This window comes from Metopolophium dirhodum, chromosome 8 (genome assembly GCF_019925205.1).
Source record: "Metopolophium dirhodum isolate CAU chromosome 8, ASM1992520v1, whole genome shotgun sequence".
NCBI lineage: Eukaryota > Metazoa > Arthropoda > Insecta > Hemiptera > Aphididae > Metopolophium > Metopolophium dirhodum.
In genome coordinates, this window is record NC_083567.1 from 25,173,400 (window position 1) to 25,190,276 (window position 16,877).

Here is a 16,877-nt window from a genome sequence, read left to right on the forward strand (position 1 = left end):
CCACCTTTTTCATTTTGTTTCCAAATTTATTTATTTATGTATAGGGTTGTCATTGGTTACAATCATAGACATATATAATAGAATAGACCAGGAATTAAGTAAGATATGTGAAGTTAACATGTCTTATTAGATCCATATAAATCTGCGGTCTTATCAAAGATTAATGTGAGGTTTTATCAAAGAGATTATAACTCAGCATAGGCATTTTAATGCATTACATAGTCCCTCGCATACATGTTGGCTTTAATGTATTATTAGACGTAACAGCTATCATTCCTGGTCTATTCTATTATATGTCCATGGTTACTATCACTTACAGATTACAAATAATAAAATAGTTATTATGATTTAACATTGAGTAATATCTATATCTATAATTATATATTATAAGAGGCAACGTGTATGGTAGAGGTTAATACACAAAAAAATTCTCGACAGATTTTTACAAAAAAATGATTGTGAATATTTCAACAGAAGCAAAATTAAAACGATAGAGAGATAATAGAAAGTATTGGCTAATATAATTATTGGTCCGGTTATATCTAAATAACGCATATAATGCATATCAAATTTTTGGACCAATAGGCGCCAAATTATGCATTAATATTATTTGGGTAACTGCAGGTATTATAAATAAAAGACATAGGAGTGTGCTCACGGAGAGGGTGTCTATCCCCTTTTGGTTAATTTTTGTCATATAAAATATATGATAAAGAAATGAAAGTATATTTACCACTATAACTATACGTGGTCTGAGAATAGTCAAATATGTTATATCCCTACTGCCTTTCAAAAAAGTTGAGCATGACACAGAAAAGACAAAGTTAATGGCAGAAGATAATAGAATCAAAAAATACTCGACCTAGTTTGACGATTCAATGACAGTTTAAATAATAGATTGAACCAGTTGTTTTAGGGTGGCTTACCCACCATTAATAATATATTACAATTATAACTACATATTCGTTTATTTTTGCTCTTAATAGGTACCTGGTACAGGCAGAAAAAACATTTTCGAAAAACACCGATTACATTGGTTACAGTACCTATATATGACAATTCTGCGGGAGGAAAATAAAGTAAATCGAATAAGGTAGTATTAATCAAAAGATTTTTAAGTAATTTGTCAATGTTTGTATATTAATATCATAACGATACAAATTTCATAAATCTGAAAATGACAAAAAAAAAATAATTTCAATTTGCAGTTAAGACTTATAAGTTGTCTTTTATCACTTATTGTTTACTGTATTGTCTGTATAATAACTAATAACGATATGAAATAGTAAAATATATATTTTGTTCCAAAAATGATGTTTTGTAACGACTTAAAGTTATATAAATTAATTAATTTCAAAAACATGTTTTCTGAAATAACGAGTGTCTTGCGTTAAATGAATCAACCCGTATATTATACTTATATAAACTGTACTAGGTATTGTTATATATTAATATAGGATTGACTGACATACCTAGTAAATCGTTGTATGCTTGACGCTTGTACGACAAATTATTTTTATATTTTTCAAAATAATTTTATAATAAGTACTTATTTTAACGTCGTTTTGCAGTTCTTTTTAAATATTATTGAAATAAAAAGGTTTCCAACGGTTTATAATTTTAACAATCCAATTTACATTAATCTTATTATCTACAAAAAGGAATCTAAAAGCTTTTTCATTATGTGACGTTTTTTTACCAAAATTATATTATAACTCAATTATCATCTTAAGTTAAGCTTAAAATAAAAAACAGAAAAATTGCGAATACTTTTTTACAAACAAATAGAATAAATATAAGTTACAAGAATATCTATAATTGCACAATGTATTGAATTATCCATAGGTGATAATATTATACAGAATCTAAAATTTGACTACTATGTTTCCCATGCTTAGGTAAATTGCCTAAATTTTTAAAACTGTACAATACTAAAACGAGAATGTAGGATCAACACCAAATATTTATGATAGGTATGTTAATTTAATAACCTCAACTATATAGTAGAACCACGAAAACATACAAAAACAGGCTTTAAAAAGAAACTCTTAATGTTTTCAACCTAATTTGGTAAATTTAATTCAGAATAGGTTTATATATAAATAAATATAAGAAATTAATTCCTTAATCACAGCCTCGCTTATTAAGCTTGTATAACGCACGACTAGAGATCCAAGTAACGTGCCGCATAAAAAAAGCACGCATATGACACACAATCATACCGCCTTTATATTTTAAAATATATGTTTTTATTGTTTCGTTTTACATGTAAAATACGCATATTTAATTAACTGTGCCTATTTGAGTTATCGAAAAAAAACTTAAAGCATATAAGTAGACAAATTTATATTCTGAGCGGGTCGAGGAATAATGTACCTATATTATATATGAGTTTTAGTGTTTTACAATGCGCTTTTTTTCATCTGATGACACTTAGTAATCTTGTAGAACAGAAATATTGTTTCAATCAACAAAATTAACAGTGCTTTATACAATGGAAAAAATAATTTTATTTCGATTTATGTTTATAACATTTGTGTTACTTAGACAAAAACCCTGAGATTTTAATATAGGTACAAGGTTCCTCAAATATTTTTCTTATAGCAATTTAAAAATATAAAAATCATATAGTTATAGGCACAATTTTTTTATTATTGACATTATTAAGTTCAGATTTTAAAGAAATTAGATAATCTTTAAAATAACAATTTCTTACAGCGAAAATATATTGATTATAGACTTAAAACTTTTCGCAATAAGGTAAGTTTATTATTACTTTTTATAGACAATTTAAATTTTCAAAATATTTATTTCCATATGCATCATATGCAATAAATGAATGTGTCACATGAAACATAGTTTAACATGTCTTATGTGACACATAAATTGACTATGCATACGAGCATTAGACTAATATTTCAACCAATTTATTACCGGTACATAGGCAACTAACTCAGAGGTTCCCAAACTTTTATGGCTCGCGGGACCCGTTTTCTCAGGGCGACTTTCCCAAAAGTCATATCATAACTAATCATAAAAATACAAAAAATAAATAAAAACCAGAAAAAATTGTAATTTATATATAATTTATACATTTTTATTTACATAATCATAATCGTAATCCGTATTTGTTTTCAAATTTATTTTTGGACCATATAAAATTCTACAGCAGCGCTGCAGCTGTTTTGAGAACTGCTGATTACTTCATTTATTGTATATTGGATATTTTGAAAAAAATTAGTTCAATCTGCCGTAATAATAAATTGCTTATTGTGACATAACTTATTGTATATTATTTTAAAATTTGTGGATAAATGGATATCCCAGAATCACATAATTCGATGTATCATCGAATTTGAGTTTAATACATAAATTACATACCTAGTGACTTGCTCAATGAAGAGGTACGTTTGAAACCTACTTTATATTAGAGCGTAAGTCCCCAATTTTAGATTCTGAGCAGTTTCAATGAATTTATTGGTTTTACGATGTGTTTAAAAAAAATCACTTTTTTATGAGTAAAAATGGTTGAATTTTCAACTTGGAGGGTGGTTTCTGATAGAAAATAAAATCTTATTGTACCTTGAGGATGCAAAGTAAAAAATTCCACAATAATAATCAGGAAAAACGATTATTTCGTTATTTGGTGGTAATTCAAACACGAATGACTGTAGTTATACTTGACATTTTTTCAAAATATTTAGTTATTTTATAGACATTATTTAGGCATTTGAAGTGTTGGAATTAAAATTATTTAAGTATAAATATTAATATAATTCTTAGTCTCTGTCAGAAGGCATGAACATTTAATAAAGATTTCTGATAAATTGTACGTGTAGCAATTTAAAAATATGGAAAATATATTTGAAAATTTTAATTAAAGATTATATATATTTTGGCAAAATAGGAGCATTTAAGTTTCCTTTAATCGTATTGTTGTATCAACAGTTTTGATTTCATATATTATGATCTACAATCTGAATAAATACAATGTTAATTTTTTCCTATACTGATTAAATAATTATAGACAATAACTGAAAGTCAAATTACTCTGATGGTCTATATTTTTAATAATATTGTTAAATTAATTATTTTAGCTAGTATAATTGCCTATACATAACCCCTTAAATGCAAGCGTATGATTTCCAAGGGTGTCGGAGCAAGCTTTTCAAATTTTCCGCGATTCCATAAAATTTGAAAATTATATTTTATATTTTAGTTATAATACTTATCCACTTATCTACTACCCAATGGGGTAGGTATTATATGGTGTATTATATCTACAAAATGTCTTTAAAGAAAAACTCGCACGCTTCATTGATATGTCAGATTTTGATTATTTTTTATATGAAAGATGAGAACTTTTTGCAGAGCAGGCCTGAATTTTTATTTTACTTTAAATAGTGCTAGGAAAAAACGTTTCAAAAATAACATATTGCACATTATTCAAATGCATATTTTAGTTTATATAAACAACATTTTAAAAATCAGACTAATCCAACTTGCAAAATGTTCTCATTTTAAATTTGAAAAAAAAATTAATAAAATCCAATTAATTTACAGGGCGTAAGAGTTTTTCCTAACTTAAATTTTTGTTCTAAAAACGCACTGGCTCCGACAACCCTAACAAGATAGCCAAGGGTGTCTACTGTTTAGTAACTAGTTATCTAGTTACATCCATGAAGTCGATTTCATATAATTAAACATATTATACCTACAATGTGAATTATTTTCTATTTATGAATTTATTTATGACTTGTATTGAATAATGTGCATGATAGATTTAGGGTTTACAATATAATATGAACCGGGCATGGCAGATACCTACGGGTGCCCAATCAAAAATTCTGCCAAACCCAACACACACGTGTTCCTTCCCCTACCGACACTAACAATCCACAAACAAACCACTACAGCTAATGGCCATAGTTGCCGAAGCTTAAGATCAATAAAAAAAAAAAATATATATAATATGGTTTTTATAATTGTTTTATCTTTTATGTGGAAAGCACATTTATTAGTCAGTAAAAAGGTAAAGCATGTAGCTTACCGACTGTGCACTCAGAAATTAAAGAAGATTTGTACATTTGTACCTATAAATAAATTTGAATTGTTTTTAATTATCTTTAATGTTTAGGCTTTAAAATAAAGTAAAGCAGTGTAAACTAAGCATCCTGTTAACCATTTTGACAATTTATTAGTGTTTATACATATCACCAACTTATATATGTATTATATGTATTATGTATGTATATTATTATATATGCCATCAACTTATGAGGACGTGATACCCACATGTGTTGTCTTCGTCTTACAAGTGCATAACATTTATAGTGCATTTACGCTCAGCAAAACACGTGTAGTTCTATTAATTTAAAATTTAAAGTAAATTGACCTCTTATGAAATTTTAAGGTAAGATTATTATTTAGACAACCTCATGAGCTTTTTATTATATTTTAATTTTTAAGCGAGTTATGAGTACTTTAAATGTACAAACAATTCACAATTTTAAAATACTCATAGCTCGCTTTAAAATTAAATTATAATGAAAAGCCTATGAGGTTGTGTAGATAATAATCTTACCTTAAGATTTTATAAGAGTCCAATCCACTCAATTTTTTAAACTAACGGAGCTATGTGTGTTTTGCTTCGCGTAGAATTTGCTATGTTACGCACTTGTAAGACGGAGACAACACATGCAGGTATCATGTCCTCTTTAAGTTTGTGTGGCTCACTGACATTTTCTACTACTTCACAGGTTTGATCTGAGCCTGATTAGCTGATGATTAGTTACGAAATCCATGTTCAAATATCAGTTAGATAAAACATTTTAAATTGGTTTCATAACTAAAAATCAAGGTTATACTTAAATCCACTGTAATATATAAATATACACTGACCTACACCATGTATGAAAATACTATTCGAATTTGAGATTTTAACTTTTTGTGCAGGTTATGGTATTGACATATTGAACAACTTATAATCCAAATAAAAGTAAAATAAAAATAAATTTGCAAAATAATGTGTAACTATTACCTGATCATATAAATTCAAAATTATATTGTTCATAAAAACAATTTAAGTCTCGAGTTTGATATAGAGACGTACTACTGAATTCAGAATTTTAATTTAATTATTAGTTAATTGTATTACACATTCATAAATTAATAAACATGTCACATAATTATGTTCAATGTTAGGTACTCAAAGTTTAAATTCTATTTCTACTTAACTATTAACGTTAAAAAAAGAATTAATAATATTTAATAGATTATAAAACATTTATTTAAGAATCAAGATAAAAGAAAATAATTTAATAAAATATTTGTGTTTATTATTGGATTATTTTAATTTTTTACATCTCAACTGAGATAATTTTACAATCCCAACAAAACTTCTGTGTATAATATTCATCTAGTACTTAATGAATTGATATTGTTGATTAATAGTATAAAATGTATTATTTAATATTCTTGCATAAGATTTTTTATCTGTCTCATTTATATTTATATAAGGCCAGATTTAGAATGCATTAACATAAAAACATTATTGTAGTTTTGAAATTTTGAAAATTAATAAAATTGTTTGGTTTTAGAGTAATAAAATTTTAGTTACATTATTACAGAATACACTAAATGTGCCATGTAATGATATAGGTAATTAAATAATTTTATTGCGATATATTACAAAGATAATTAAATGCTAATAATAGTCTGAATAAATCAACAATAGTTATTAAGGTTCAATATATTGAAAATATTAGATTATATTATGAATTTATAAAAGGGTGCTTAATATAATATCAACCATATCAGTTGATTATTGTGTGGATATTATTATCACTGTAATTATTATAATAATAGGTATTTATCTTTTATGATGACCACGCCTAATAAGTTTGGTAAAACTATGACTTACCTTGCTTTTTTCACCATTTGACTGTGCAAGCCATTGTAAGGTTCAACAGCAAGGGTTTGATCTTGGAGCGGCATACCTGTAAATTATTTAAAACAAAGTTACATTGGACTTGTTTTTTTTACTGATGCAAAATACTTACCGTTGAGTTGTGTCAGAGCATACTCGGCAGTGGACGGTTCCATAAAGTCAACCGTTGCACATGCTCCACCAGACTTAAACATTATAGTACCACAAGGCAAATTCTTACTGTTAATAATCTGTCTAAGAGAAGGTTCGTCTAAGCCACGAATGTTTCGAATGAACAGCAATTTACTCATGATGGATGAAAGGTTGTAAACTAAGTTTAGTATGAGAAATTTAATAAAGGTTTATAGGACGGAAAAACAAAAATGAATAAAAGAAAAATTAAACAAAAAAAAAAAAAAACACCAATAATACAATTTTTTAGAAAAAAAAATGAGATTAATGAAAATAATTTTTACAAGGATATCGAAACCGCTGATAAGAAAACGCAACGTTTTTCAAATATAACCTCAAATGTTAACACTTTCCCAGGAGCTGCAGCAGCTGGACGGTGTTAAGGCGAGTAATCACTGAAATTGAATAATATTATTATCATACGGGATAATATTACCAGAATACGTCATGTTTATATCTCTGTGGATAAAATGTAAAATTAAAAATATAAATATATAATATTCATGTTTAATAGCGATAACGCCACAGAATTCATTCTATGATAAGGCGAACGAAATATCTTCAGTGTTCATTTGATAACGCTAAAGAAAATTTTAAATTTTTTTGAGATTCCAATCTTTTTTTTAATTAAACTAAACGTCAAACTGTCTGCCGTTGGCTGATGTTAATATTCGGTTAATTAATAATTATCAGATTTATGAATCCACATTATGGAGACGACTTATTATTTGTGCAATGGAAATCTAGTTAAACGAGACCCTGAAATAGGTAAATTGGTTATATGTTATAATTCATGAACTGAAATAGCAAGTACATTTTTTCTTTAATTTTCAGATTCAAAAGATATATTTGTCATTGAAGGGCCATTTGAAACATATGAAAATAATACCATTCAAGATGAACCACTACAACTTGAAACTGATATTCTTGAAGAATCCCGTAATTGTATTAAATTATTATTATTTATTTAACACGTTAACTGCGGATCATATTTTAGTATACTTATTACTTGTTTTAACACTAAATAATTAATATAAAATTTTTAATACTTTTTTGAATATTTTAAAGAAACTACATCATTCCCATCAAAATAATTGATAATACATTTTAAAAATGTGTGTATTCATATTATATTAAACATTAAATTATTATGTATATACAATAAACATAGTTATAACTTACAACTTATAACAGACTCATGAGAGTTTACATGTAGCCTTCGGGTAGTACTTAAGTAGACTCGAAAGAGTTAACAGGTCATTAAAATCTGGAGAGTCTACAATCACCCTCCTAAAGTTATAATATAATTATATTATACTTATTCTAAACAACTAAAAATGTGTATTTTATTCAAATATCTCAGGTTGAGTTAGAAATGTAAAAATAATTATTGGTTTTTATACAGGTAAAAGAAATTGTCGAGAATGGAGTCAATATGAAACAAAGATTCTTCTGGATATGTATAGACGAAATATTACACAAGTAGGACCAATGAAAAAATTTAAAAGTAAAAGAGAAATGTTCAAATGTATAGCACAGACAATATCTACTAAATTAAATATCATCAGAAGTGCTCATCAATGTGAAAATAGGTATGTTAGTTATAAGAATTTTTTTTTAATGTATTGTGTTATGTATGGAAGAACTGAATTTATTTAGGTATAAGACGGTAGTTAATCAACGAAAAGTTGGATGTTCTATATTACAAAAGTCTAGATCAAATGTTGAAAAGAGATTCAATGAAGGGGATAGATTACAAAATGATGTTACAGCTTCTGTGTCAGCAGACCATGATTATAATGGACAGAACTCTAGAACTAATGGTAAATCGTATCAATAATATATATTTTTTTTTGGTTTGGTCATAATTGTGAACTTTCAAGAAATAATAATCTTACATATGCTCTAGAAATCATTAAGTAAATCATTAAATTGTTAGGTCAGTGTACGATGAAATCTATGAATGAATGGGGCGTTGATGATACTAAACTACTAATGGATTTGTACAAAAAGAATATTTCCAAAGTTGGACTCGAGAGAACATTCAGGACTAAATTAAAAATGTTTGAACATATTGCAAATTCCATAAACAATATACTAAATATTACTAGAACTGCTGAGCAATGTCTAAATAGGTATACTTAATATAATTATGTCATATGAGTTAGGAAATAATTGTAGTTAGTTAATTTAAAATAAAATATATGTTTAAGATATAAGACCATATTCAGAAGAAAAAATTTTAAACAGAATAGATTAAACAACGATAATATGTCCATGAATAACATAGTTATAGAAGATAATTTAAACAACAGTGATAATTCAAACTGTGATACACATTTTGTTGATAGTAAGTTAACTGCATCAATTAACAACTGTATTACATAAATTACATTAATGTTAATAATTTTTGATCCTCAGATTTATATGAAACTGAATTTAACACTCACGTTTATGATGGCAAAACATTAAGAAAGGTTGTTAAGCAGCCAAAGATAGTTCCTAAACCCAAGGAGCCTGATACTAGTCAGGACACATTGTTGACGAGGACTCTGAGAGAGATTGCCAACCAAAAGGAAAAGACATTATTGAAAATTGCAGCAAACCAAGAGCGTGCAGAAGAACGAAGGCATCAGGAAACGTTGACACTTATTCGACAACTCGGTAATATTTTATTATAAATATAAAACCTGGAAAAAAAATCTTTCAGGTATTAAATACTACAGATATTGTATAGTATTTATTTACAAAATATATTTGGTATATTGCAATATTGTACAGATTAGTATTCAAAAGTTGTCGGCAATACATTTTTGTTATGTTAATAAAATGGACTTTTGAGGATATCACATTCATATGTGTTACTATCTATTATCAAACTTAAATATAAAAACATAATCCCTGTTTATATGTGCGTCTTGCAATTTTTAAACGAGTTGTTAGAATCTTAAATATTGCAATATTTTACGTACTCACGTTTGAAAATTTAAATATCATTAAACCTTTAAAGTGTATGATAAACAGTGTTCGGACTTATAAAGAAATAGTTACAAGGTATCTGAACGTTCATCTTAAATAATTTTTTTCTAGTTTAAATAAATTCATCTAGATACATTTTTTTATTGATAAAAATCGTGAAATTGTACAAACCCATTTTAAATATTTATACAGATTCTCAAACCAAGTTTATGGTTTATAAATAATGTAAATATTTTTATTTATATCATTGTTATTATGTTCCTAGTGCCCAACTATAAAGTATACCTAAATTTAAAACCCATTTAAAAAGAATTGTATCTTTTTTTTCATCTAGATAAATATGAGTTAAGTTATCTTTTATATCTATCTAGATACATTTGAGTTCCATTATCTTTATCTTTATCTAGATAAAAAAATACTTATCTAATCCGAACACTGATAATAAGTCGATTGATTCTAATACAATACTAAACCTCACAACACAAAATTGGTTCTGTTGAGTGGCATCCTCAGACTGCATGTTAACACACTACACAGTTCACATTAAAAAAAAAATTATTATTATCATTCCTAAAAAATAAATTATTATTGGAAACTGAGTATAGTGTACAAGTAAAACGACAACTAAAAAGGCTTTTTTTCTGACTGCCATATTATATAGTGTGTATCATAAATATCTAACAATATTCACATAGAATTACTTTTGAATATGATCCTCATGATACACTCTGTATAAATAAAATTGCATAATATATTATTTGTTGACTGTATTAAATAATGTGTAATATTTATTATAATTTAGGTGAAACTATTGTTCGGTACATTGGAAATCAACAAGGTGATACATCTGAACAGCATTATTAAACAATGATATAATTTAAAGATTGTCTATTATTAGTTAACTACATATTTAGAACTTTGATATTTCGAAAAAAAGGTTGTGGCCTACACACGTTTAAATTTTTACATATAAAAACAAATAATAATTCAACATTTAATTATGAATATCGAGACTAGTATTTTATTCTTCAACAATTGTTAAAAATGTAGCTATGTTTTGATATCAACTAAAAATTAAACAATATAAACAGAATGTATTTAAAAAAATATTACTTAGTATAAAAATTGAAAAATAATATCAACCATTACTTAATGGACCGGCCTAAGTATTTACTATTATTTTTATTTTGTATAAAGTTACATTTTTGTAAATATTATTATTAAGAATTAATTTGTTATTTGTTAAGTTATGACATTTATGTCTTTATTGGTTCTAAAAAGACAAAAGTTTGATTTTATTTTTATATATTTATAAATTAAAAAAAGTATTTTGTTTTCCTAATTTGTCTTATTCTTTATTCAGTTTTTTATTTTATTATTCACTCAGGTAGGATAACTTTTATGGGACAATATTATTTTCTGCACACGTTTTACAATGCATTTATCAAAAAGTACTCAAGTTAAAAGTCTTTATTTTTTTTTAATAATTCTTAGGTATATAACAAACTCACTGTAATAAAAAAATACTTTTAATTGTTTTACTAATAGGTAATAGACAATTCCACAGTAAAAATAAAATATCTTAAACATTTATAAAAAATACCAAGCAAAATTAAATAGCATCGAAATAACTTTTTTCTTTCTAGACATTAATTAAGAATTAGTATTTATATTATCGTTTTTAACAAAACACTTATCAGCTTATTAACTTTAATTTCAAATTAAGTCCACAGAATAATATTAAGCAAATAAACATGTTATTTATTTATTATTTATTCAAAAAAAAAAAAAAAAAGAACAATAATATCTATTTTGTAATATTGCCTGAATGGCTTTATATAATATATTATAGGTATTTTTTTTTTTTTTAGTCTTAATCGACAATTACTTGAAATATTGATAATTCAAATTTAGATTTATTTTTCAAACTAAAGATATTTAAATTTTTCAATATATTAATTACATTTGATAAACATGTTATTTGAATTATATTAGTAATAATTGCAGTGCTTCAAATATTGACTTGGTTAGGTTCAAGTCATTAATATATATGGTTTTCATAAACAGATCAATATTAATTATTTATTTTATTTGTTATATCAAAATTGTGTCATATATGTCAGTTCTTCTCTGATATTCCGTGGGTATTTGCTGTCTTATGTTTTCTCGTACACCAAAGTCTACAACACATTAAATATTTTATGATTGAACAAGAACAATTAACACTATCTATATTTACCAAGATCTCTGTATAAATCCATATCCTTTTCAGAAGCTTCACCTAAAACTTTACCCCATGGATCCACAATCATTGAATGACCCCATGCTACATAACTGGAATCAGTAACTCTGGCTGGAGAAGCAACAGCTACAAATGCTTGATTTTCCATAGCTCTAAATCTAGTTAATAAATTCCAATGTAAAGGTCCAATCTCCGTACAAAATGCACCAGGGTATATTAACATATCACATCCTTAAAACCAAAATTGTTTATAATAATAGCTACCTTAATAAATATTTATAACTCAACAAAATAACAAACCTTGTTTTCGATATAATGCTGCCATCTCTGAAAATCTTATATCATAACAAATGCCTAGCCCAATCTTAAATTTTCCCAACTGAAACGTATTAAGTGTATTGCCCGCAGACATGGCATCAGATTCTTTGAAGCAAGTACTACCAGGTATGCTTACATCAAATAAATGCACCTATAAATGAGCCCATGTATAAGTTCTGTTGCTTTAATACTTTAATAGAATATTCAATATAGGTATATTGTGAGCGACAAATTCAAACGCAATAAGTGACATTTTTACTAACATTTATTATTTTAATGTAAGTATTTATTTTTATTTACAATACTGTTTTTTTAAATCTGATAATTTTTCTCTAATTTTTTAACAGTCAAATAAAAGTTCAAAAAAAGTTACATTTCAAGAGTCGACTTACACATTTTATTAGACCACTCACAAAAAATGATACTGTGATAGAATACTATAGTGTGTATCCATTAATGTATTATTTGAATACCACTACAGCCAATTTAATTACTAATAGTAATAACATATTAATTAACAAAATATTGATAAAATTATTTATTTTGGGAGTTCATTCTTTGTTGATGTCACCACAGTTTAATTGCACTACGAAGCTACCTACTTGAACTATGAAATCTTCTAAAACATAAATAGTACTTTTCTATGTTTGGCTATCAAATTTCCATCAGGATCCCAAACTGTACACGTGTTGTAAACTTTTTCATCACATATCTCTGGAATTGAACCACCAACAATGTACATTTGATTTAATTTAGCAGCTCGAGACAGAGCATTACATGTCTTGCCACCAGGAATAACTTCAGCATATTGTCTGAACAAGGCTGAAAGCAAATAGACTACCTATAGAGTTATTACTAGAAGTTTTATACTATTATTATTTTTAAGAGGAATGCTCGGGATGTTTCAACATTCTGCTTTTTTTTATCAAAATGTGGAAGTTAACATCATAGTTTGTCTTATGGATTATTTCATAACCACGGATCTATAAATTAATTAATATTTAATATTAACTAATTAATTAATTTTTATTATCTTTTTGAGTTTGTTATTATTTATGTCTATAATATTGTTAACCTTTCGGTTACACTTAACAAGTAAAAGACGCAATATTCATTAAACTCATTTATTCGTTACACTTATAATATTCGATACAATACATTTAATAAGACACGTTTCGACACATAGACGCATAAGGCGTACTTCTCGTCACACACTCTCGTACTACACTCTCTCTGCACTCCTCACTCGGCCGAACCTCACCACGGATGGCAGGGAGGGGGCCGCCGTCGTCGGCAGGACCGACCCGCCATTTAGAGGAGTTTACAATATTTATTATAATAGGTACCTACCTACAGTAATTAGTAATTACCTATGCCTTATATTTAATTTCTATTTTTTTTTTTGATTATTTATAAATTTTTTTAATATGATTTAAAAATGGGTATTAGAGCGTGTAGGGGCATAGTCCTCGCAACTCAATAACTTTTATTAAGTGATGGGGACACTCTTTTCCTACTTTAATTTTGCAAAGTCGAGCATTGTCTCTATCTATATGATTATTTAAGTAAAACTCGGTAGGCCACTGTAATTTTGGGCCGTTCAAGTCATGAGGGCCGCGCTGACTGAAAATAAGTTAAGAATTAAAAGTTGAAGAAATAAAGACTATACAATAAAAAAAACAATGCACGGAATAAGAACGTACCCAAGGGCCGCCAGTTTGTAAGTGGGCTGGTAAAGTATGAATAACTCGGTTGGCCGAATTTGTCCAATCCGGCCCTGAGGTTAGGTAATTACTCAAAATATTTTATAAATTGTTGCTATTAGCTAAGCTTTAAAAAATATAATAATAATATTCCTTATTTCCTTATAGATAGAAAAGTGGATTGATAATTTCATTTTAGTGATATTTTAGTAGATACAATGAACTAGGTAGAGGTAGGTATAAATTACTATTTATAATTATTTTAAAGTTAAAAATGTATACTTTTTTAAAAATAATTACTTTGAAAGCTGTATAATTATATATATAAATTTTAAACACAAGGTTATGAAATTATAAAATTAGTATAGTGACTGCATAAAACCATATTTTTGTAATATTTTTACTAATCAACATTTTAATGACTGTGTAGGTACAATAAAAATTATGAAAATGTTTTATGATAAATTCCCAATGATAAACATTTAAATCCAAATTGTACTTTGTAATTGTAGGTTGGTTATTTAATTTATTAGCATTGGTAACATGAATACATAACTAATTATAAACTTACATAATTTTAGGATAAAAAATATGGCTTATATTATTTTCTATGATTTAATATTATACCAGTGTCATATGGTGCGTTGAAACATTCGGGCAGTATGGCTAATGTGCAACCATTAATCTTTGCCATCTGTATTCTTTCCACCGCGATAGCCACATTAGTTGGTTTGTCGGCTGTAACAGTCAGTTGTAATATGGCAACTCGAAAACCTAATTTAAATAACATATACACATTATTTTATAAACAATTGTAAGTACAGAAATAATATTAGTCTTCAAAATTACCTGAATGAATTAAAAAAGTCATAATAGCATTGGTAAATAAGTAATAACTGTTGTAATGATATTTGTGGTCATTAAAACGTAAAGTGTACGCATATACCCTGTAGCAGACACCCTGGAAGCATTAAATTATTTTATCATAGACAAGTCATGACTGCAGTTAGGTAAACACAATATTATTATCAATTATTAATTATTATACATAACCCGTGTTTAAATGTTTTTAATTAAAATATGACCTCAATAATGGCTCAACTATATAGACCATAGTGGGAGATGTGCACATTTATAATATGTTAGTGGTGGGGTCCAAGGAAAACTATCTGATGAGATATTATAAAAAGTATAATATTGATGAACAAATACATATATTATGAAGATTAAGAGAGGCTTACTCAAAAACCGACTTGAATAAGTGCCCATCAACCGTATAAAATATAGATAATTTAAATAATCCCAACAATGTTATCACTGAACTAAATAATACCTATTAGTTCTCACTTTACAGTTAACGATGATGGGAATTGGGTACCTAAACGTTTATTTAAATTTAATAAACTTTTTTATTTAGGTACCTACTGTACTACTGTAGGTAAGTATAGGTTAATTTAGGTTTATTTTATTTTGTATAAATAGTTTTTTGTGTTTTAAAAGTTTATATTTTTTATAATGTTTTATATAATATATTAAAGGTCCTAGGTATTATTATGCCTGGTTGCACGAACAATCACTATACCTATATTCACTAAACATTTAATGAATCAATAGTGAGCTAATATAAGCTAATTGCCAGTAGTCGGTGGTCCCTAATACATGATTTATAGTAGTCAGTGGTAATAATGATTGATATATTAATCAATTTTTCATGCAACCTGGCATTATTATATCTTACAAGCAGCAGGTAATTTTATTCAAATGTCAAATAGGTACAATAATTATTTAGGAATAAATAAAACTAATAAAAGAAATCCGTGTGCATCAAGTTCTGCTGATACATTAGTTATCCATTCCAGTTTTTGGAATAATTTTTCTATTTTAAGCTACAGATAGATAACACCACATTTTGGAAATTGCATTACTATAATGTTCGTTTTATTTTTATTAAATAAATTTAATAACTAATAAATGAAACGTCTATGCTATGTGCTTAGTGCTTATGTATTATAGTATGTATAGCGTTATTTATGTAAGAAAATTACAGGCAAAGCCCTTGTTTATAAAATGAGTATTTAATGATATTACATTAGAAAATAATTTTAGATTATAAGAAATATTATAACATGTTATGTAACTTATATTAACTATCAAATTTACTTATTGTATTGTATATAAATATTACAGATTGTAAATACCTAGGTACTCTATTTTATTTAATAAAAAAAAAGATATTATTATAAAGTGAAGTATAGAATATAGAAATATAGGTACCTATGTAGTAAAAGTTTACAACAATAGTACATGCTCAACATTGTTGTTTAATTTCATGAACAGATACAAGAAAGGAGGATCCTCATTAGGGCAAGACTTTAACCACTTAATAGGTTCATTGCTCATGTAGTTGGTGATAGGAATTAAATTGGTCGAATGTGAAATTAAAAAGGGAACTCTCAACTCTGTCCTAGAGGCTAGAAGTGCACTGAGGAACTTTAAAACAAACTAAAAAGAAAAT

General features: G+C 26.7%; 3 protein-coding genes across 5 annotated transcripts in view; 1 reads left to right on the forward strand and 2 right to left on the reverse strand.

Annotated features, from left to right (window-relative positions):
- The window catches only part of LOC132951244 (insulin-like growth factor 2 mRNA-binding protein 1), a 56,114-nt gene extending 48,760 nt beyond the window's left edge, over nt 1–7,354 (reverse strand). The window contains exons 1-2 of one of the 2 annotated variants that reach the window (XM_061023031.1): nt 7,062–7,354; nt 6,923–6,998 (exon numbers count right to left, since the gene is read on the reverse strand). In XM_061023031.1, the coding sequence (XP_060879014.1) occupies nt 6,923–6,998; nt 7,062–7,239 (254 nt within the window). In that variant the 5' untranslated portion in view covers nt 7,240–7,354. The remainder of the gene's footprint in view (nt 1–6,922; nt 6,999–7,061) is intronic. The other variant, XM_061023030.1, reaches the window with a different exon arrangement.
- Nucleotides 7,355–7,547: 193 nt separating this feature from the next.
- Nucleotides 7,548–11,291, forward strand: LOC132951245 (uncharacterized). Of its 2 annotated transcripts, none has more exons than XM_061023034.1 (8): nt 7,548–7,888; nt 7,955–8,065; nt 8,526–8,712; nt 8,780–8,943; nt 9,060–9,255; nt 9,334–9,470; nt 9,542–9,784; nt 10,902–11,291. In XM_061023034.1, exons 1-8 carry the CDS (start codon nt 7,831–7,833, stop codon nt 10,961–10,963), a joined length of 1,158 nt encoding a protein of 385 aa, XP_060879017.1. In that variant the 5' UTR covers nt 7,548–7,830; the 3' UTR covers nt 10,964–11,291. The 2 variants fall into 2 exon arrangements, with proteins under 2 accessions (XP_060879017.1, XP_060879018.1); XM_061023035.1 differs by having other exon boundaries at nt 7,550–7,888; nt 7,955–8,059; nt 10,902–11,278.
- On the reverse strand, nt 11,279–15,540 carry LOC132951246 (omega-amidase NIT2-like). Its single transcript, XM_061023036.1, has 6 exons — nt 15,212–15,540; nt 14,990–15,136; nt 13,297–13,481; nt 12,642–12,810; nt 12,339–12,572; nt 11,279–12,279 (listed from the first exon to the last, which is right to left on the reverse strand). Exons 1-6 carry the CDS (start codon nt 15,231–15,233, stop codon nt 12,194–12,196), a joined length of 843 nt encoding a protein of 280 aa, XP_060879019.1. The 5' UTR covers nt 15,234–15,540; the 3' UTR covers nt 11,279–12,193.
- Nucleotides 15,541–16,877: the final 1,337 nt, after the last annotated feature.